Below are 22,966 nucleotides of genomic sequence, written 5' to 3' on the forward strand. Positions count from 1 at the left end.
TCAGTGGGGACATCCCGGGGTCAGCGGGGTCATCGGAGTCACCCAGGGGTCCCGTATCCCAAATTTTGGGGGGATTTTGGGGGAATTTTTGGGGGATTTTCTGGTGATTTTGGTGGAATTTTTTTTTTTTTTTTTTGGGAGAATTTTGGGGGGATTTTCAGGTAATTTTGAGGGCATTTTGGTGGAATTTTTTTTTGAATTTTAGGCAGAATTTTTGGGGGGATTTTGAGAGAGTATCTTGGGGATTTTGGGGGAATTTTGGGGGGTTATTTTGGTGGAAATTTTTTTTCATTTTGGGAAAATTTTGGGGGGATTTTTGGGTAATTCTGAGGGCATTTTGGTGGAATTTTTTTTTAATTTTTGGGAGAATTTTTTGGGGGATTTGAGAGAATATCTCGGGGATTTTGGGGGAATTTTCGGGTGATTTTGGTGGAATTTTTTTTTGAATTTTTATGAGAATTTTTGGGGGGATTTTGAGAGAATATCTTGGGGATTTTGGGGGCATTTTTGAGTGATTTTGGTGGAATTTGTTTTTGGGGGATTTTGAGAGAATATCTTGGGGATTTTGGGGGAATTTTTGGGGATTTTGGGGGGATCTTTGTGGAATTTTTTTTTTTGATTTTGGGGAGAATTTTTTGGGGGATTTTGAGAGAATATCTTGGGATTTTGGGGGAATTTTTGGGGGATTTTGGGGTAATTTTGGGGGGTTATTTTGGTGGACATTTTTTTTCATTTTGGGAGAAATTTTAGGGTATTTTCAGGTAATTTTGAGGGCATTTTGGTGGAATTTATTTTTGAATTTTTGGGAGAATTTTTTGGGGGATTTTGAGAGAATATCTTGGGGATTTTGGGGGAATTTTTTGGGTGATTTTGGTGGACATTTTTTTTGAATTTTTATGAGAATTTTTGGGGGGATTTTGAGAGAATATCTTGGGGATTTTGGGGGAATTTTTGAGTGATTTTGGTGGAATTTGTTTTTGGGGGATTTTGAGAGAATATCTTGGGGATTTTGGGGGAATTTTTGGGGATTTTGGGGGATTTTTGGGGGGATTTTGGTGGAATTTTTTTTTTTGATTTTCGGGAGAATTTTTGGGGGATTTTGAGAGAATATCTTGGGGATTTTGGGAGGAATTTTTGGGTGACTTTGGTGGAATTTGTTTTGGGGGGGATTTTGAGAGAATATCCTGGGGATTTTGGGGGAATTTTTGGGGATTTTGGGGGGATTTTGGTGGAATTTTTTTTTGAATTTTTATGAGAATTTTTGGGGGGATTTTGAGAGAATATCTTGGGGATTTTGGGGGAATATTTGGGGATTTTGGGGGGATTTTGGTGGAATTTTTTTTTTGATTTTCGGGAGAATTTTTTGGGGGATTTTGAGAGAATATCTTGGGGATTTGGGAGGAATTTTTGGGTGACTTTGGTGGAATTTGTTTTTGGGGGATTTTGAGAGAATATCCTGGGGATTTGGGGGGAATTTTTGGGGATTTTGGGGGGATTTTGGTGGAATTTTTTTTTGAATTTTTATGAGAATTTTTGGGGGGATTTTGAGAGAATATCTTGGGGATTTTGGGGGAATTTTTGGGGATTTTGGGGGGATTTTGGTGGAATTTTTTTTTTGATTTTCGGGAGAATTTTTGGGGGATTTTGAGAGAATATCTTGGGGATTTTGGGAGGAATTTTTGGGTGACTTTGGTGGAATTTGTTTTTGGGGGATTTTGAGAGAATATCCTGGGGATTTTGGGGGAATTTTTGGGGATTTTGGGGGGATTTTGGTGGAATTTTTTTTTGAATTTTTATGAGAATTTTTAGGGGGGATTTTGAGAGAGAATATCTTGGGGATTTTGGGGGAATTTTTGGGGATTTTGGGGGGATTTTGGTGGAATTTTTTTTTTGATTTTCGGGAGAATTTTTGGGGATTTTGAGAGAATATCCTGGGGATTTTGGGAGGAATTTTTGGGTGACTTTGGTGGAATTTGTTTTTGGGGGGATTTTGAGAGAATATCCTGGGGATTTTGGGGGAATTTTTGGGGATTTTGGGGGGATTTTGGTGGAATTTTTTTTTGAATTTTTATGAGAATTTTTGGGGGGATTTTGAGAGAATATCTTGGGGATTTTGGGGGAATTTTTGGGGATTTTGGGGGGATTTTGGTGGAATTTTTTTTTTGATTTTCGGGAGAATTTTTGGGGGATTTTGAGAGAATATCTTGGGGATTTTGGGAGGAATTTTTGGGTGACTTTGGTGGAATTTGTTTTTGGGGGGATTTTGAGAGAATATCCTGGGGATTTTGGGGGAATTTTTGGGGATTTTGGGGGGATTTTGGTGGAATTTTTTTTTGAATTTTTATGAGAATTTTTGGGGGGATTTTGAGAGAATATCTTGGGGATTTTGGGGGAATTTTTGGGGATTTTGGGGGGATTTTGGTGGAATTTTTTTTTTGATTTTCGGGAGAATTTTTGGGGGATTTTGAGAGAATATCCTGGGGATTTTGGGAGGAATTTTTGGGTGACTTTGGTGGAATTTGTTTTTGGGGGGATTTTGAGAGAATATCCTGGGGATTTTGGGGGAATTTTTGGGGATTTTGGGGGGATTTTGGTGGAATTTTTTTTTGAATTTTTATGAGAATTTTTGGGGGGATTTTGAGAGAATATCTTGGGGATTTTGGGGGAATTTTTGGGGATTTTGGGGGGATTTTGGTGGAATTTTTTTTTTGATTTTCGGGAGAATTTTTGGGGGATTTTGAGAGAATATCCTGGGGATTTTGGGAGGAATTTTTGGGTGACTTTGGTGGAATTTGTTTTTGGGGGGATTTTGAGAGAATATCCTGGGGATTTTTTTGGGGAAATTCTCGGGCGGGTTTTTACGGGATTTTCCGGGCGATCGGCTGTTATTTTGATGGAATACTTCCTTCGATTTCCGGCAGAATTTTTTTGGGCATCTCACAGCGCATTCCGGGGCGGTTTTTTTTTTTTTTTTTTTTTTTTTTTTTTCCTGGTGTGGGCGGGTGGGGAAAATTCCGGGACCTGCTTCATGATGAGGCGGGACAGGATGTTCATGACGAAGCCGCCCAGGCGGGGGTACATGGTCAGCGCCTGGATGACCGTGCGCATCAGCAGCATCGGCAGCGGGCTCTGCTCCATCAGCTGCTGCATCACCACCGCCAGCACCTCCGACGTGTACACGTTGCGCTCCGCGAAGCACAGGTTGGTGGCTGCGGGGACAGTGGCGCTGGGAGGGACTGGGAGGCACTGGGAGGCACTGGGAGGCACTGGGAGACAACGCTGGCACCATCCCATGGACCGGAGTGGGACCCCCCCCCCCCCCGCCGCCTTGGGTCCCTCTATTCCTTTGGGGGCCCTTTGTCCCATGTCCCCCCACCCCGTGTCCTTGTCACCCCCTGGGGTGTCCCTGTCACCCATCGATGTCCCTGTCACCCCTGGGGTGTCCCTGTCACCCATCGATGTCCCTGTCACCCCTGTGGTGTCCCTGGGGTGTCCCTGTCACCCCCGGGGTGTCCCTGGGGTGTCCCTGGGGTGTCCCTGTCACCCATCGATGTCCCTGTCACCCCCGGGGTGTCCCTGGGGTGTCCCTGTCACCCATCGATGTCCCTGTCACCCCCGGGGTGTCCCTGGGGTGTCCCTGTCACCCATCGATGTCCCTGTCACCCATCGATGTCCCTGTCACCCCCTGGGGTGTCCCTGGGGTGTCCCTGTCACCCCCCGATGTCCCTGTCACCCCCGGGGTGTCCCTGGGGTGTCCCTGTCACCCCTGGGGTGTCCCTGTCACCCATCGATGTCCCTGTCACCCCTGGGGTGTCCCTGGGGTGTCCCTGTCACCCATCGATGTCCCTGTCACCCCCGGGGTGTCCCTGTCACCCCCTGGGGTGTTCCTGTCACCCCCCGATGTCCCTGTCACCCCCTGTGGTGTCCCTGGGGTGTCCCTGTCACCCCTGGGGTGTCCCTGTCACCCATCGATGTCCCTGTCACCCCCTGTGGTGTCCCTGGGGTGTCCCTGTCATCCCTGGGGTGTCCCTGTCACCCATCGATGTCCCTGTCACCCCCTGTGGTGTCCCTGGGGTGTCCCTGTCACCCCCGGGGTGTCCCTGGGGTGTCCCTGGGGTGTCCCTGTCACCCCCCGATGTCCCTGTCACCCCCGGGGTGTCCCTGGGGTGTCCCTGTCACCCCCTGGGGTGTTCCTGTCACCCCCCGATGTCCCTGTCACCCCTGGGGTGTCCCTGGGGTGTCCCTGTCACCCCTGGGGTGTCCCTGTCACCCATCGATGTCCCTGTCACCCCTGGGGTGTCCCTGGGGTGTCCCTGTCACCCCTGGGGTGTCCCTGTCACCCATCGATGTCCCTGTCACCCCCTGTGGTGTCTCTGGGGTGTCCCTGTCACCCCTGGGGTGTCCCTGTCACCCATCGATGTCCCTGTCACCCCTGGGGTGTCCCTGGGGTGTCCCTGTCACCCCTGGGGTGTCCCTGTCACCCATCGATGTCCCTGTCACCCCTGGGGTGTCCCTGGGGTGTCCCTGTCACCCCTGGGGTGTCCCTGTCACCCATCGATGTCCCTGTCACCCCTGGGGTGTCCCTGGGGTGTCCCTGTCACCCCTGGGGTGTCCCTGTCACCCATCGATGTCCCTGTCACCCCCGGGGTGTCCCTGGGGTGTCCCTGTCACCCCTGGGGTGTCCCTGTCACCCATCGATGTCCCTGTCACCCCTGGGGTGTCCCTGGGGTGTCCCTGTCACCCCTGGGGTGTCCCTGTCACCCATCGATGTCCCTGTCACCCCCGGGGTGTCCCTGGGGTGTCCCTGTCACCCCTGGGGTGTCCCTGTCACCCATCGATGTCCCTGTCACCCCTGGGGTGTCCCTGGGGTGTCCCTGTCATCCCTGGGGTGTCCCTGTCACCCATCGATGTCCCTGTCACCCCCGGGGTGTCCCTGGGGTGTCCCTGTCACCCATCGATGTCCCTGTCACCCCCTGGGGTGTCCCTGGGGTGTCCTTGTCATCCCCTGGGGTGTCCCTGTCACCCATCGATGTCCCTGTCACCCCTGTGTCACCTTGGGGTGTCCCTGTCATCCCCCACAGTGTCCCTGGGATGTCTCTGTCACCCATCGATGTCCCTGTCACCCCCCGGGGTGTCCCTGGGGTGTCCCCGGGGTGTCCCCACCTTTGATGATGGATTTCATGTCACACTTGGCCGAGTCGATGGACGGGGATCCTGTGTCCCCCCAGGGTGTCCCTGTCACCCCCCGATGTCCCTGTCACCCCCCGGGGTGTCCCTGGGGTGTCCCTGTCACCCCCCGGGGTGTCCCCACCTTTGATGATGGATTTCATGTCGCACTTGGCCGAGTCGATGTTGTGCAGGGCGATCAGGAGCTCCCCGGGGTTCAGGGGGGACACGGCCGAGGCGCCGTCACCTGCGGGGACACCGGCGTGGGGACAGGGCACGGCGGCTGCGTCACCCTGGGCTGGCCCTGGGGTGGCCCTGAGGTGGCCCTGGGCTGGCCCTGAGCTGGCCCTGAGGTGGCCCTGGGCTGGCCCTGGCATCCCGCAGCCCCTCCTGGGATGTCACACGGTGCCCCCAACCCAGGGACGCCCCGTGTCCCGCCTCTGCGAGGTCCCATGTCCCCATGCTGACCACTGCTGCTGTCCCCAGGCTGTCCCATGTCCCCAGGCTGTCCCCAGGCTGTCCCCTCCCTGTCCCCAGGCTGTCCCCGAGCTGTCCCATGTCCCCAGACTGTCCCCAGACTGTCCCCTCACTGTCCCCAAGCTGTCCCATGTCCCCAGACTGTCCCCAGACTGTCCCATGTCCCCAGATTGTCCCCAAGCTGTCCCATGTCCCCAGACTATCCCATGTCCCCAGATTGTCCCCAAGCTGTCCCATGTCCCCAGACTATCCCATGTTCCCAGACTGTCCCCAAGCTGTCCCCAAGCTGTCCCATGTCCCCAGACTGTCCCATGTTCCCAGACTGTCCCCAAGCTGTCCCCAGGCTGTCCCATGTCCCCAAGCTGTCCCCAAGCTGTCCCCTCGCTATCCCCTCACCGTGCTGCATCCCCAGCAGGCCTGTCCCGCGTCCCACCCCTCACTGTCCCCAAGCTGTCCCCAGGCTGTCCCATGTCCCCAGACAGTCCCCTCGCCGTCCCCTCACCGTGCTGCGTCCCCAGCAGGCCTGTCCCGTGTCCCACCCCTCACTGTCCCCAGGCTGTCCCCAGGCTGTCCCATGTCCCCAGACTGTCCCCAAGCTGTGCCCAGGCTGTCCCCAGGCTGTCCCATGTCCCCAGACTGTCCCCAAGTTGTCCCCTCGCCGTCCCCTCACCGTGCTGCATCCCCAGCAGGCCTGTCCCGTGTCCCACCCCTCACTGTCCCCTCGCTGTCCCTTCACTGTCCCATGTCCCCAAGCTGTCCCCAAGCTCTCCCATGTCCCCAGACTGTCCCATGTCCCCAAGCTGTCCCATGTTCCCAGACTGTCCCCTCGCTATCCCCTCACCGTGCTGCGTCCCCAGCAGGCCTGTCCCGCGTCCCACCCCTCACCATCCCCTCACTGTCCCCTCGCTGTCCCCAGGCTGTCCCATGTCCCCAAGCTGTCCCCAAGCTGTCCCCAGGCTGTCCCATGTCCCCAAGCTGTCCCCAAGCTGTCCCCAGCCGTCCCCTCACCGTGCTGCATCCCCAGCAGGCCTGTCCCGTGTCCCACCCCTCACTGTCCCCAGGCTGTCCCCAGGCTGTCCCATGTCCCCAGACTGTCCCCAAGCTGTGCCCAGGCTGTCCCCAGGCTGTCCCATGTCCCCAGACTGTCCCCAAGTTGTCCCCTCGCCGTCCCCTCACCGTGCTGCATCCCCAGCAGGCCTGTCCCGTGTCCCACCCCTCACTGTCCCCTCGCTGTCCCTTCACTGTCCCATGTCCCCAGACTGTCCCCAAGCTCTCCCATGTCCCCAGACTGTCCCATGTCCCCAAGCTGTCCCATGTTCCCAGACTGTCCCATGTCCCCAAGCTGTCCCATGTTCCCAGACTGTCCCCTCGCTATCCCCTCACCGTGCTGCGTCCCCAGCAGGCCTGTCCCGCGTCCCACCCCTCACCATCCCCTCACTGTCCCCTCGCTGTCCCCAGGCTGTCCCATGTCCCCAAGCTGTCCCCAAGCTGTCCCCAGGCTGTCCCATGTCCCCAAGCTGTCCCCAAGCTGTCCCCTCGCCGTCCCCTCACCGTGCTGCGTCCCCAGCAGGCGGTTGAACACCTCCTTGACCACGATGGGGTTGAGCTTGATGAGTTTGGGCAGCGCCTGAATCACCTCTTTCTGCACCAAAACCAGCCCCCGCTCAGCCCCGCTGACACCAGGGTGACACCAGGGTGACACCAGGGGGGACACCAGGGGGGACAAACACCCGCCCTGACCTTCTCCAGCCCGTTGAGGACGGGGATGAGGAACCGCACGTCCGGCAGCCGCTTGTGGTAGAGCTCCCGCACCCTCTTCACCAGCTCCGGCGAGGGCGGCACTGCCGGGGCGATGGGGACGCCGCGGTCACCGCGGGTCACCCGGCGCCTCCGGCCACCGCCGCCGGACGTCCCCCCACGCCCACCTTTGTCGGTCAGGCTGTGCAGGCAGCGCGTCACCAAGGTCTCGGCGCCCTTGGGGCAGTTCTCCACCAGCAGCAGCAGCTCCGGCGAGTTCATGCCCATCCCGCGGATCTGCCGCGAAACCGGGACGTGACTGCCCAAATTCCAGAGTTGAACCGAAATCTGGGGGGTTTTGAACCCAAACGAGGCCTCGCTTGGCTCTCGGGAGGGGTGGGGGTGGGTGGAGGGCACTCGGAGAGGGGGGAATGTGAGAATCGGGGATTATTCGGTGGGTTTTGGGGGTTAATGAATGTTGGCATTGTGAGGTTTAGCTCGTGTGCCCAGATGTGCCCAGATGTGCCCAGGTGTCCCCAGTGTCCCCTCACTGGCCGCTTGACGACCCCACAATGGTGACACTCAACTGCCCCATTAATTAACCGACCCCACTAATTGATAACTGGGCAGCAAAGGGGTGTGATTTCCCATGGTGACACCGATGTCCCCAGATGTCCCCAGATGTCCCCAGTGTCCCCAGTGTCCCCTCACTGGCTGCTCGATGACCCCACAATGGTGACACTCAACTGTCCCAATTAACTGATCCCGCTAATTAACCAACCCCATTAATTAACCGACCCCATTAATTGATAACTGGGCAAGAAAGGGGTGTGATTTCCCATGGTGACACCGATGTCCCCAGTGTCCCCAGTGTCCCCAGATGTCCCCAGTGTCCCCTCACCGGCTGCTCGATGACTGCACAATGGTGACACTCAACTGCCCCATTAATTAACCAGCCCCATTAATTAACCGACCCCATTAATTGATAACTGGGCAGCAAAGGGGTGTGATTTCCCATGGTGACACCGATGTCCCCAGATGTCCCCAGATGTCCCCAGTGTCCCCTCACCGGCTGCTTGATGACCCCACAATGGTGACACTCAACTGTCCCAATTAACTGATCCCGTTAATTAACCAACCCCATTAATTAACCGACCCCATTAATTGATAACTGGGCAAGAAAGGGGTGTGATTTCCCATGGTGACACCGATGTCCCCAGTGTCCCCAGTGTCCCCTCACCGGCTGCTCGATGACCCCACAATGGTGACACTCAACTGTCCCAATTAACTGATCCCGTTAATTAACCAACCCCATTAATTAACCGACCCCATTAATTGATAACTGGGCAGCAAAGGGGTGTGATTTCCCATGGTGACACCGATGTCCCCAGATGTCCCCAGATGTCCCCAATGCCCCCAGATGTCCCCAGTGTCCCCAGTGTCCCCAGATGTCCCCAGTGTCCCCAGTGTCCCCAGAGTCCCCAGTGTCCCCTCACCGGCTGCTCGATGACCGCACAATGGTGACACTCAACTGCCCCATTAATTAACCAGCCCCATTAATTAACCGACCCCATTAATTGATAACTGGGCAAGAAAGGGGTGTGATTTCCCATGGTGACACCGATGTCCCCAGTGTCCCCAGTGTCCCCAGATGTCCCCAGTGTCCCCAGTGTCCCCAGTGTCCCCTCACCGGCTGCTTGATGACCCCACAATGGTGACACTCAACTGTCCCAATTAACTGATCCCGTTAATTAACCAACCCCATTAATTAACTGACCCCATTAATTGATAACTGGGCAGCAAAGGGGTGTGATTTCCCATGGTGACACCGATGTCCCCAGATGTCCCCAGATGTCCCCAATGCCCCCAGATGTCCCCAGTGTCCCCAGTGTCCCCAGATGTCCCCAGTGTCCCCTCACCGGCTGCTTGATGACCCCACAATGGTGACACTCAACTGCCCCATTAATTAACCAGCCCCATTAATTAACCGACCCCATTAATTGATAACTGGGCAGCAAAGGGGTGTGATTTCCCATGGTGACACCGATGTCCCCAGATGTCCCCAGATGTCCCCAGTGTCCCCAGTGTCCCCTCACCGGCTGCTCGATGACCCCACAATGGTGACACTCAACTGTCCCAATTAACTGATCCCGTTAATTAACCAACCCCATTAATTAACCGACCCCATTAATTGATAACTGGGCAAGAAAGGGGTGTGATTTCCCATGGTGACACCGATGTCCCCAGTGTCCCCAGTGTCCCCAGATGTCCCCAGTGTCCCCAGTGTCCCCAGTGTCCCCAGATGTCCCCAGTGTCCCCTCACCGGCTGCTCGATGACCCCACAATGGTGACACTCAACTGCCCCATTAATTAACCAGCCCCATTAATTAACCGACCCCATTAATTGATAACTGGGCAGCAAAGGGGTGTGATTTCCCATGGTGACACCGATGTCCCCAGTGTCCCCAGTGTCCCCAGATGTCCCCAATGCCCCCAGATGTCCCCAGTGTCCCCAATGCCCCCAGATGTCCCCAGATGTCCCCAGATGTCCCCAATGCCCCCAGTGTCCCCAGTGTCCCCAGATGTCCCCAGATGTCCCCAATGCCCCCAGATGTCCCCAGATGTCCCCAGATGTCCCCAATGCCCCCAGATGTCCCCAGATGTCCCCAGTGTCCCCTCACCGGCTGCTCGATGACCCCACAATGGTGACACTCAACTGTCCCAATTAACTGATCCCGTTAATTAACCAACCCCATTAATTAACCGACCCCATTAATTGATAACTGGGCAAGAAAGGGGTGTGATTTCCCATGGTGACACCGATGTCCCCAGTGTCCCCAGTGTCCCCAGATGTCCCCAGTGTCCCCAGTGTCCCCTCACCGGCTGCTTGATGACCCCACAATGGTGACACTCAACTGTCCCAATTAACTGATCCCGTTAATTAACCAACCCCATTAATTAACCGACCCCATTAATTGATAACTGGGCAAGAAAGGAGTGTGATTTCCCATGGTGACACCGATGTCCCCAGTGTCCCCAGTGTCCCCAGATGTCCCCAGTGTCCCCAGTGTCCCCAGTGTCCCCTCACCGGCTGCTTGATGACCCCACAATGGTGACACTCAACTGTCCCAATTAACTGATCCCGTTAATTAACCAACCCCATTAATTAACTGACCCCATTAATTGATAACTGGGCAAGAAAGGGGTGTGATTTCCCATGGTGACACCGATGTCCCCAGTGTCCCCAGTGTCCCCAGATGTCCCCAGTGTCCCCAGTGTCCCCAGTGTCCCCAGAGTCCCCAGTGTCCCCTCACCGGCTGCTCAATGACCCCACAATGGTGACACTCAACTGCCCCATTAATTAACCAACCCCATTAATTAACTGACCCCATTAATTGATAACTGGGCAGCAAAGGGGTGTGATTTCCCATGGTGACACCGATGTCCCCAGTGTCCCCAGTGTCCCCAGATGTCCCCAGTGTCCCCAGTGTCCCCAGTGTCCCCAGATGTCCCCAGTGTCCCCTCACCGGCTGCTCGATGACCGCACAATGGTGACACTCAACTGCCCCATTAATTAACCAGCCCCATTAATTAACCGACCCCATTAATTGATAACTGGGCAGCAAAGGGGTGTGATTTTCCATGGTGACACCGATGTCCCCAGATGTCCCCAGATGTCCCCAGTGTCCCCAGTGTCCCCTCACCGGCTGCTCGATGACCCCACAATGGTGACACTCAACTGCCCCATTAATTAACCAACTCCATTAATTAACTGACCCCATTAATTGATAACTGGGCAGCAAAGGGGTGTGATTTCCCATGGTGACACCGATGTCCCCAGTGTCCCCAGATGTCCCCAGTGTCCCCTCACCGGCTGCTCGATGACCGCACAATGGTGACACTCAACTGCCCCATTAATTAACCAGCCCCATTAATTAACCGACCCCATTAATTGATAACTGGGCAGCAAAGGGGTGTGATTTTCCATGGTGACACCGATGTCCCCAGATGTCCCCAGATGTCCCCAGTGTCCCCAGTGTCCCCTCACCGGCTGCTCGATGACCCCACAATGGTGACACTCAACTGCCCCATTAATTAACCAACTCCATTAATTAACTGACCCCATTAATTGATAACTGGGCAGCAAAGGGGTGTGATTTCCCATGGTGACACCGATGTCCCCAGATGTCCCCAGTGTCCCCAGTGTCCCCAGTGTCCCCTCACCGGCTGCTCGATGACCCCACAATGGTGACACTCAACTGCCCCATTAATTAACCAACTCCATTAATTAACTGACCCCATTAATTGATAACTGGGCAGGAAAGGGGTGTGATTTCCCATGGTGACACCGATGTCCCCAGATGTCCCCAGATGTCCCCAGTGTCCCCAGTGTCCCCTCACCGGCTGCTCGATGACACGCAGCACCGTGCGTTTGATGTCGGCGATGGCCTCGGTGTAGACGGAGGCGAGCTCGTGGATGAGTTTGTGGTTGTGGGGCAGCAGGGCCAGGTACAGGTACAGGCACTGCTTGATGGTCTCCTCGGTCCAGGGTGCCGCCACCTCTGGGGACACGGCAGGGACAGAAACGGGGTGAGAACGAGCAAAAACGGGGTGAGAACGAGCAAAAACGGGGTGCCAATGAGCAAAACCGGGGTGAGAACGAGCAAAACAGGGCAATTAATGACCAAAAATGGGCTGGCAGTGACCCATTGAATGGTGCCACCTCTGGGGACACGGCAGGGACAAAAATGGGGTGATAACGAGCGAAAACGGAGTGACAATGAGCAAAAACGGGGTGAGAACGAGCAGAAACGGGGTGAGAACGAGCAAAAACGGGGTGACAACGAGCAGAAACGGGGTGAAAATGAGCAAAAAAGGGGTGAGAACGAGCAAAAACGGGGTGAGAACGAGCAAAAACGGGGTGAGAACGAGCAAAAACGGGGTGCCAATGAGCAAAAACGGGCTGGAAGTGAGCGAAAACGGGCAATTAATGACCAAAAATGGGCGATTGATGGTCAAGAACGGGCTGATAATGACCAGAAATCGGCAGTTAATGACCAAAAATGGGCGATTAATGACCAAAAACCGGCAATTAATGACCAAAACCAGGTGATTAATGACCAAAAATGGGCTGATAATGACCAAAAATGGGCTGGCAGTGACCCATTGAATGGTGCCACCTCTGGGGACACGGCAGGGACAAAAACGGGGTGACAATGAGCAAAAATGGGGTGACAACGAGCAAAAATGGGGTGATAATGACCAAAAACGGGCTGATAATGACAAAAAAAGGGTGATTAATGACCAAAAACCAGCAATTAATGACCAAAACCAGGTGATTAATGACCAAAAACGGGCTGATAATGACCAAAAATGGGATGATAATGACCAAAACCAGCTGGCAGTGACCAGAAATGGACTGATAACGACCAAAAACGGGCTGGCAACCTCCTCCTGGCCCTGGTGGCACTGACCCAGCTCTGGTGACCTCCTCCTGGCCCTGGGGGCACTGGCCCAGTCCTGCTGGCCCCATCCCATCCCCGGTGGCACCAACCCAACCCTGGTGGCACCAACCCACCCCTGGTGGCCCCATCCCATCGCCGGTGCCACCAACCCACCCCTGGTGGCCCCATCCCAACCCTGGTGGCACCAACCCATCCCTGGTGGCCCCAACCCAACCCCAATGGCTCCATCCCATCCCCAGTGCCACCAACCCAACCCTGGTGGCCCCAACCCACCCCTGGTGGCCCCATCCCATCCCTGGTGTCACCAACCCAACCCTGGTGGCACCAACCCATCCCTGGTGGCCCCAACCCAACCCCAATGGCTCCATCCCATCCCCAGTGCCACCAACCCAACCCTGGTGGCCCCAACCCAACCCCCGTGTCCCCATCCCATCCCTGGTGGTCCCATCCCATCCCCGGTGCCACCAACCCAACCCTGGTGGCCCCGTCCCACCCCTGGTGGCACCGACCCAATCCTGGTGTCCCCATCCCACGTTTGGTGCCACCAACCCAACCCTGGTGTCCCCATACCACCCCTGGTGTCCCCACCCCATCTCTGGTATCCCCATCCCACCCCTGGTGTCCCCACCCCATCTCTGGTGTTCCCATCCCACCCCTGGTATCCCCAACCCATCTCTGGTGTCCCCACCCCATCTCTGGTGTCCCCACCCCATCCCTGGTGTCCCCACCCAATCCCTGGTGTCCCCATCCCACCCCTGCTGTCCCCACCCCACCCCTGCTGCCCCCAACCCCCTCCCGGCCCCCAGCAGGACTCACCCGTGTCCTTGTCGGCGCCGAAGAGCACCGAGGGCGGGTTGGGGTGCACCAGCAGCTGCAGGTAGTTGAGGGCGAACTTCTCCACGTACTCGCGGAGCTGCTCCTTCTCGTACATGCGCTTGATGAACAGCAGCGCCTGCTGCCTCACCTGCGGCGGGGACAGCGCCGTCACCTCCCCGGCACCGCCCCGGCGCCGCCCCGGCGCCGCCGCCGGCCGCCGGGGCACCGTCGCTGACCTTGTCCTTCTCGTGGGAGCTCAGGTCCAGCAGCACGTGCAGGTACTGGAACTGCCGCGACGGCCGCTTGAAGATCAGGTCGCGCAGGGTGGACATGCCCAGGTAGGTGCGGCTCTGGGAGGGGTGGGTGGGGAGGTGGTGAGTGGAGAGAAATGGGGGGTTAATGAGGAGAAATGGGGGTTAATGAGGAGAAATGGGGGGTTAATGAGGAGAAATGGGGGTTAATGAGGAGAAGTGGGGGGTTAATGAGGAGAAATGGGGGGTTAATGAGGAGAAATGGGGGGTTAATGAAGAGAAAAAGGGGTTAATGAGGAGAAATGGAGGGTTAATGAGGAGAAATGGGGGTTAATGAGGAGAAATGGGGGGTTAATGAGAAGAAGTGGGGGGTTAATGAAGAGAAATAGGGGTTAATGAGGAGAAATGGGGGGTTAATGAGGAGAAATGGGGGGTTAATGAAGAGAAAAAGGGGTTAATGAGGAGAAATGGAGGGTTAATGAGGAGAAATGGGGGTTAATGAGGAGAAATGGGGGGTTAATGAGAAGAAGTGGGGGGTTAATGAAGAGAAATAGGGGTTAATGAGGAGAAATGGGGGTTAATGAGGAGAAATGGGGGGTTAATGAAGAGAAAAAGGGGTTAATGAGGAGAAATGGAGGGTTAATGAGGAGAAATGGGGGTTAATGAGGAGAAATGGGGGGTTAATGAGGAGAAGTGGGGGGTTAATGAAGAGAAATAGGGGTTAATGAGGAGAAATGGGGGTTAATGAGGAGAAATGGGGGGTTAATGAGGAGAAATGAGGGGTTAATGAGGAGAAATGGGGGGTTAATGAGGAGAAGTGGGGGGTTAATGAGGAGAAATGGGGGTTAATGAGGAGAAATAGGGGTTAATGAGGAGAAATGGGGGGTTAATCAGGAGAAATAGGGGTTAATGAGCAGAAATGGGGGGTTAATGAGGAGAAGTGGGGGGTTAATGAAGAGAAATAGGGGTTAATGAAGAGAAATAGGGGTTAATGAGGAGAAATGGGGGGGTTAATGAGGAGAAATGGGGGTTAATCAGGAGAAATGGGGGTTAATGAGGAGAAGTGGGGGGTTAATGAGGAGAAATAGGGGGTTAATGAGGAGAAGTGGGGGGTTAATGACCAAAATTGGGTGGTTAATGACCAAAAATGAGTGAGTTCTGACCAGAAATGGGTGATTAATGACCAAAAATGGGTGACTAATGACCAAAACCTCGCGATTAATGACCAAAACCCGGCTGACAGTGACCAAAAACGGGCTGATAATGACTAAAACCGGGCTGATAATGACCAAAACCTGGCAATTAATGACCAAAACCAGGCGATTAATGACCAAACCCGGTGATTAATGACCAAAACCCCGTGATTAATGACCAAAACCTGGGAAATTAATAACCAAAACCGGGCAATTAATGACAAAAACCAGGCTGATAATGACCAAAACCGGGTGCTTAATGACCAAAAACCAGCGATTAATGACCAAAACCCGGCAATTAACGACCAAAACCGGGCTGAAAATGACCAAAACCAGGATGATAATGACCAAAACCCGGCGTTTAATGACCAAAACCTGGCAATTAATAACCAAAAACGGGCTGATAATGACCAAAAACTGACGATTAATGACTAAACCCCAGCGATTAATGACCAAAACTGGTGATTAATGACCAAAAATGGGCAATTAATAACCAAAACCCGGCGATTAACAACCAAAACCGGGCTGATAATGACCAAAACCAGGTGATTAATGACCAAAACCGGGCTGATAATGACCAAAACCGGGCTGATAATGACCAAAAACCAGCGATTAATGACCAAAACTGGGCTGATAATGACTAAAACCCGATGTTTAATGACCAAAACCGGGCTGATAATAACCAAATCCGGCTGATAATAACCAAAACCGGTGATTAATGACCAAAACCCGGTGATTAATGACCAAAACCAGGCGATTAATGACCAAAACCCGGCTGATAATGACCAAATCCAGCTGATAATAACCAAAACCGGTGATTAATGACCAAAACCCAGTGGTTAATGACCAAAACCAGGCGATTAATGACCAAAACTGGGCTAATAATGACCAAAAAGGGGCAATTAATGACCAAAACCCGGTGACTAATGACCAAAACCGGGCTGATAATGACCAAAACCCAGCGTTTAATGACCAAAACCCAGCGTTTAATGACCAAAACTGCGCGATTAATGACCAAAACCCGGCAATTAATGACCAAAACCAGCTGATAATGACTAAACCCTGCTGATAATAACCAAAACCAGTGATTAATGACCAAAACCCGGTGATTAATGACCAAACCCTGGCGTTTAACGACCAAAACCGGGCTGATAATGACCAAACCCGAGCTGGCAGCGACCCACGGAACGGTGCCACCTCCGTGGGACACCAAACCCGGGTGGCAACGACCGAGCCCAGGCTGGTAGCCACGTGCCCTGGTGGTGCCGCCTGCCCGTGCCCGGTGCCCACCTCGTCCTCGCAGTACTTGCGGATGACCTCGAGCGCGCTCTCGGTGATGAGCGGCGCCTCCAGCACCACTTTGGTGAAAATTCTGCCGGGAAAGGGACACGGCCGACGTCACCGCGCCGCCCTGGGGTGGCCCGGGGGGCTACCGTGGGCTCTGCTGTGTGCCCAGAGAGGGACCAGACTGGTGCCAGAGGTGCTGGGGTGGCACTGGTGGCACCGGAATGGATCTAACGGCTCTGTCCCGTGGCCAGGGACAACGTCCTGGTGGTACTGACCCAACTCTGGTGGTACTGACCCAACCCTGGTGCCCCAACCCACCCCTGGTGGCCCCATCCCATCCCTGGTGGCCCCATCCCATCCCTGGTGGCCCCAACCCAACCCTGGTGGCCCCAACCCAACCCTGGTGGCCCCATCCCACTCCCAGTGGCCCCATCCCATCCCTGGTGGCCCCATCCCATCCCTGGTGGCCCCAACCCAACCCTGGTGGCCCCAACCCAACCCTGGTGGCCCCATCCCACTCCCAGTGGCACCATCCCATCCCTGGTGGCCCCATCTCACCTTTGGTGCCACCAACCCAACCCTGGTGGCCCCATCCCACCCCTGGTGCCACCAACCCATCCCTGGTGTCCCCATCCCACCCCTGGTGGCCCCATCCCACCCCTGGTGCCACCAACCCACCCCTGGTGGCCCCAACCCAACCCTGGTGGCCCCATCCCATCCCTGGTGTCACCAACCCAACCCTGGTGGCCCCATCCCATCCCTGGTGCCACCAACCCAACCCTGGTGCCACCAACCCAACCCTGGTGGCCCTAACCCAACCCTGGTGGCCCCATCCCATCCCCAACAGCACCAACCCAACCCTGGTGACCCTAACCCACCCCTGGTGGCACCAACCCACCCCTGGTGCCCCCACCCCCACCCCAGCGTCCCCATCCCGTCCCCGGTGGCCCCGGTGGCCCCGGACCCGTCCTTCTGGTCGGGTTTCTCCTGCAGCCCGGCCAGTAGCCCGATGAGGCACTCGTCGTAGCGCTCGAGGCCGCCGGCGCCGCCGCGGGCCAGGTGGGCGTTGTACTCCTGGAAGAGCCACGCGAAGGCCAGGTCCAGGCGGCCCCGGACGTCGTCCAGGATGAAGGAGAGCACCTCGCTCTTGAGGGGCACCTCGAACTGCGTCACCAGCGAGGCCAGGATCTTCACACGGGCCTGCGGGGGCACCCGGGGGTCACTCGGGGGTCACTCAATGGTCATTCAAGGGTTACCCAAGGGATTAGTCAAGGGTCACTCAAGGGTTACGCAAGGGATACTCAAGGGATTAGTTAAGGGTCACTCAAGGGTCACTCAAGGGTCACCCAAGGGTCATTCAAGGGTTCCTCAAGGGATTAGTCAAGGGTCACTCAAGGGTCACTCAATGGTCATTCAAGAGTTCCTCAAGGGATTAGTCAAGGGTCACTCAATGGTCATTCAAGGGTTCCTCAAGGGAGCAGTCAAAGGTCACTCAAGGGTTACTCAAGGGATACTCGAACTGCGTCACCAGCGAGGCCAGGATCTTCACACGGGCCTGCGGGGGCACCCGGGGGTCACTCGGGGGTCATTTAAGGGTCACTCAAGGGTCACCCAAGGGATTAGTCAAGGGTCACTCAAGGGTCATTCAAGGGATACTGGAACTGCATCACCAGTGAGACCAGGATCTTCACACGGGCCTGCGGGGGCACCTGGGGGTCACTCAAAGGTCATTTAAGGGTCACTCAAGGGTCATTCAAGGGTTCCTCAAGGGATTAGTCAAGGGTCACTCAAGGGTCACTCAATGGTCATTCAAGAGTTCCTCAAAGGAGCAAAGGTCACTCAAGGGTCATTCAAGGGTCATTCAAGGGTTGCTCAAGGGAGCAGTCAAAGGTCACTCAAGGGTCACTCAAAGGTTACCCAAGGGTTTAGTCAAGGGTCACTCAAGGGATACTCGAACTGCGTCACCAGCGAGGCCAGGATCTTCACACGGGCCTGCGGGGGCACCTGGGGGTCACTCGGGGGTCACTCAAGGGTCACTCAAGGGTCACCCAAGGGTCATTCAAGGGTCACTCAAGGGTTACTCAAGGGATTAGTCAAGGGTCACTTGGGGGTCACTCAATGGTCATTCAAGGGTTACCCAAGGGATTAGTCAAGGGTCACTCAATGGTCATTCAAGGGTTCCTCAAGGGAGCAGTCAGAGGTCACTCAAGGGTTACTCAAGGGTTCCTCAAGGGTCACTCAAGGGTCACTCAAGGGATACTCGAACTGCGTCACCAGTGAGGCCAGGATCTGCACATGGGCCTGTGGGGGCACCCGGGGGTCACTCAATGGTCATTTAAGGGTTACCCAAGGGTTTAGTCAAGGGTCACTCAAGGGTTACTCAAGGGATACTCAAGGGATTAGTCAAGGGTCACTCAAGGGTCACTCAAGGGTCACACAAGGGTCATTCAAGGGTTCCTCAAGGGATTAGTCAAGGGTCACTCAAGGGTCACTCAAGGGTCACCCATGGGTCATTCAAGGGTCATTCAAGAGTTCCTCAAGGGATTAGTCAAGGGTCACTCAAGGGTCATTCAAGGGTCATTCAAGGGTTGCTCAAGGGTCACTCAAGGGATTAGTCAAGGGTCACTCAAGGGTCATTCAAAGGTTGCTCAAGGACTATGCAAGGGTCACTCAAGTGTTGCTCAAGGGTTGTGCAAAGGTCACTCAAGGGTCACTCAATGATTGTCCAAGGGTCACTCAGGGGTCACACAAGGGCAGCTCAAGCATCGCTCAAGGGTCACTCAGTGGTCACTCAGGGGTCACTCAAGAGTCACTCAGGGGTCACTCAGGAGTCACTCAAGGGCAGCTCAAACATTGCTGAAGGGTCACCCAGTGGTTGCTCCGGGGTCACTCAGGGGTCACTCAAGAGTCACTCAAGGGTCACCCAGGGGTCATTCAACGGCAGCTCAAGCATCGCTCAAGGGTCACTTAGGGGTCACTCAAGGGTCACTCAAGGGTCACACAAGGGCAGCTCAAGCATTGCTCAAGGGTCACTCAGTGGTCACTCAGGGGTCACTCAAGGGTCACTCAGTGGCTACTCAAAGGTTTCCTGGGGCTACCCCGGCTGTGTCCGGGCTACCTGGGCGGCCCCGCTGGCGGCCACGGCCCTCTCGGAGCGCAGGATGCGCCGGACGGCGCCGAGCTTGAGCTTCTCCACCTGGACATCGCTGAGCGGCTTCAGGACATCGCTGAGCCGGAAAACCTTCTTGCGACCGCCGGCCCCCGCCAGCCTGCAACGGGAGTGGGAGTGGGATCGGGATCCGGGGGGAGCGGGAGCGGGAATGGGATCGGGATCTGAGGGGAGCAGGAGTGGGAGCGGGATCCGGGGGGAGCAGGAGTGGGAGTGGGATCCGGGGGGAGCAGGAGTGGGAGTGGGATCCGGGGGGAGCAGGAGTGGGACTGGGAGCAGGATCTGGGGGCAACGGGAGCAGGAGCGGGAGTGGGATCGGGATCCGGGGGGAACGGGAGCGGGACTGGGATCAGGAATGGGATCCGGGGGGAACGGGAGCGGGAGTGGGAGTGGGATCTGGGGGGAACGGAGGGAACGGGAGCGGGACTGGGACCAGGAATGGGATCCGGGGAGAACAGGAGCGGGGCTGGGAGCGGGATCCAGAGGCAACGGGAGTGGAAGCGGGATTGGGATCCAGGGGGAGTAGGAACGGGAGTGGGATCCGGGGGGAACGGGAATGGGAGTGGGATTGGGAACGGGATCCGGAGGCAACGGGAGCGGGAGTGGGATCGGGAATGGGATCCGGGGGGAGCGGGAGTGGGAGTGGGATTGGGATCCGGGGGGAGCGGGAGTGGGAGTGGGATTGGGATCCGGGGGGAACGGGAGCGGGACTGGGATTGGGAATGGGATCCAGGGGGAATGGGAGTGGGAATGGGATTGGGAATGGGATCCGGAGGCAGCGGGAGTGGGACTGGGGCTGGGAATGGGATTCAGGGGGAACGGGAGCGGGAGTGGGATCGGGAATGGGATCCAGGGGAAATGGGAGTGGGACTGGGGCTGGGAATGGGATTCAGGGGGAACAGGAGCGGGGCTGGGGCCAGGAATGGGATTCAGGGGGAACGGGAGCGGGAGTGGGATCCAGTGGGATTAGAAATGGGATTGGGTTGGAATCAGGATCCGGGGGGAACGGGAGCCAGGCTGGGATTGGGATCAGGATCCAGCGGGAACGGGAGCGGGACTGGGAACCAGCGGGAACGGGAGTGGGACTGGGATCATAATCCAGTGGGATTGGGAGTGGGACTAGGAGTGGGATCGGGATGGGATTAGGAATGGGATCCAGCAGGAACGGGAGCGGGACTGGGAATGGGATCCAGCAGGAATGGGAGCAGGACTGGGAATGAGAATGGGATTGGGAATGGAATCCAGTGGGTGTGGGATTGGGAATGGGATTGGATTAAGAATGGGATTGGGAATGGGATTGGGAATGGGATTGGATTAGGAATGGGATTGGGAATGGGATTGGGAATGGGATTGGGAATGGGATTGGGATTGGATTGGGAATGGGATTGGGATTGTATTGGGATTGGGATTGGGATTGGGAGTGGGATTGGGAATGGGATTGGGAATGGGATTGGGATTGGATTGGGAATGGGATTTGGAATGGCATCGGAAAGGAACCCTGTGGGGCTGGGATGGGGGACTGGGAATGGGATTCTGAGGGATCAGGAACAGGATCGGGACCGGGATCCTACCGGATCCACCCCACCCCCACTCAGCACCCCCCCCCATCAGTGACCACCCACGCCCCGATCCCGCCGGGATCCCTCGGCCACTGACCGCGGCTGCGTGGCCGGGATGATGGGCTCGGGCCGGCGCTTGGCCTGGGGGGTCTCGTCCAGCAGCCCCCCGGCCGAGCCGTGGGCGCCCAGCACGGCGATGGCCTGGCCCTGGCCCAGGGCCGACAGGCGCCGCTTGATGACCACTCCGTCCGGCTTGGCCGCCTTCTCCTCCTTGGGCTCCTCCCGCAGCAGCTTCGTCTGCTCCACGCCTGGAACGGGCCGGGAACGGGCTGGGAACGGGCACCGGGTGGCCACGGATGGCGGCCGGATGGGGTGGCCACCAAAGCAGTGGTTTGGCCACTAATTAACTAACGAGGGGGAGGTGAAACCCAACGAGGCTCGTCCAGCTTTGGTGAATTCCACCCAAAATCCTCATTCCGCCCTGATTTCTGCCCCTAATTAACTAATGAGGCTCATCCAGCTTTGGTGAATTCCACCTAAATCCCCCAAAATCCTCATTCCGCCCCGAATTAATTAACGAGGGGGAGGTGAAACCCAACGAGGCTCGTCCAGCTTTGGTGAATTCCACCCAAAATCCTCATTCTGCCCCAATTTCTGCCCCTAATTAATTAATGAGGCTCGTCCAACTTTGGTGAATTCCACCCAAATCCCCCAAAATCCTCATTCTGCCCCAATTTCTGCCCCTAATTAACTAATGAGGCTCGTCCAACTTTGGTGAATTCCACCCAGATCTCCCAAAATCCTCATTCCGCCCCAATTTCTGCCCCTAATTAACCAACGAGGGGGAGATGACATCAAATGAGGCTCATCCAACTTTGGTGAATTCCACCCAAATCTCCCAAAACCCTCATTCTGCCCTAATTAATTAACGAGGGGGAGGTGAAACCCAACGAGGCTCGTCCAACTTTGATGAATTCCAACCAAATCTCCCAAAATCCTCATGCCACCGCAATTTCTGCCCCTAATTAATTAACGAGGGGAGATGAAACCAAATGAGGCTCATCCAACTTTGGTGAATTCCACCCAAATCCCCCAAAATCCTCATTCCGCCCCAATTTCTGCCCCGAATTAATTAACGAGGGGGAGATGACATCAAATGAGGCTCATCCAACTTTGGTGAATTCCACGCAAATCCCCCAAAATCCTCATTCCAAACCAATTTCTGCCCCTAATTAACTAACGAGGCTCGTCCAGCTGTGGTGCATTCCACCCAAATCTCCCAAAATCCTCATTCCGCCCCAATTTCTGCCCCTAATTAACTAACGAGGCTCATCCAACTTTGGCGAATTCCCCCCCAATCCCCCAAAACCCTCATTCCAAACCAATTTCTACCCCCCTCCATGGAATCGACGATCCAGTCCCCAATTAACCCCTAATTAACCCCTAATTAACCCCCGAGACGAACCCCAAACCCAACCCAACCTCACCCGACCTCGACGAATTCCACCCAAATCCAAACTCCACCCAAAAACCAACCCAAGCCCACCCTGACCCCCAGCCTCCCCTGGTGTCCGGCGGCGTCCCCTGACCTGGCCCGAGTCCGGCCGCGGTCATCTGGGTGGCCATGAGGCGAGCCAGGTGCTTGATCTGCGCCTCGGTGCCGGCCGACTCCACGGGCGTGTAGGTGGCCTGGAAGGACGCGGGCATGGCCTCGGGCAGGTACACCATGCTGATCAGCACCTGGGGGACCCCAAAACCGCCTTAGGGACCCCAAAAATGCCTTAGGGACCCCAAAAATGCCTTGGAGACCCCAAAACCGCCTTAGGGACCCCAAAACCGCCCTGGA

General features: G+C 55.8%; 1 protein-coding gene across 1 annotated transcript; it reads right to left on the reverse strand.

The window, feature by feature from the left end:
* Nucleotides 1-2,922: 2,922 nt before the first annotated feature.
* On the reverse strand, nt 2,923-22,961 carry LOC116438792 (symplekin-like). Its single transcript, XM_032097790.1, has 13 exons — nt 22,710-22,961; nt 21,218-21,428; nt 19,511-19,661; nt 17,357-17,592; nt 16,396-16,477; nt 13,898-14,011; nt 13,662-13,809; nt 11,782-11,942; nt 7,569-7,677; nt 7,384-7,484; nt 7,195-7,285; nt 5,312-5,413; nt 2,923-3,209 (listed from the first exon to the last, which is right to left on the reverse strand). The coding sequence occupies exons 1-13, from the start codon at nt 22,846-22,848 to the stop codon at nt 2,938-2,940; spliced, it is 1,917 nt and encodes a 638-aa protein (XP_031953681.1). The 5' UTR covers nt 22,849-22,961; the 3' UTR covers nt 2,923-2,937.
* Nucleotides 22,962-22,966: the final 5 nt, after the last annotated feature.

Source organism: Corvus moneduloides, unplaced genomic scaffold (genome assembly GCF_009650955.1).
Source record: "Corvus moneduloides isolate bCorMon1 unplaced genomic scaffold, bCorMon1.pri scaffold_115_arrow_ctg1, whole genome shotgun sequence".
NCBI lineage: Eukaryota > Metazoa > Chordata > Aves > Passeriformes > Corvidae > Corvus > Corvus moneduloides.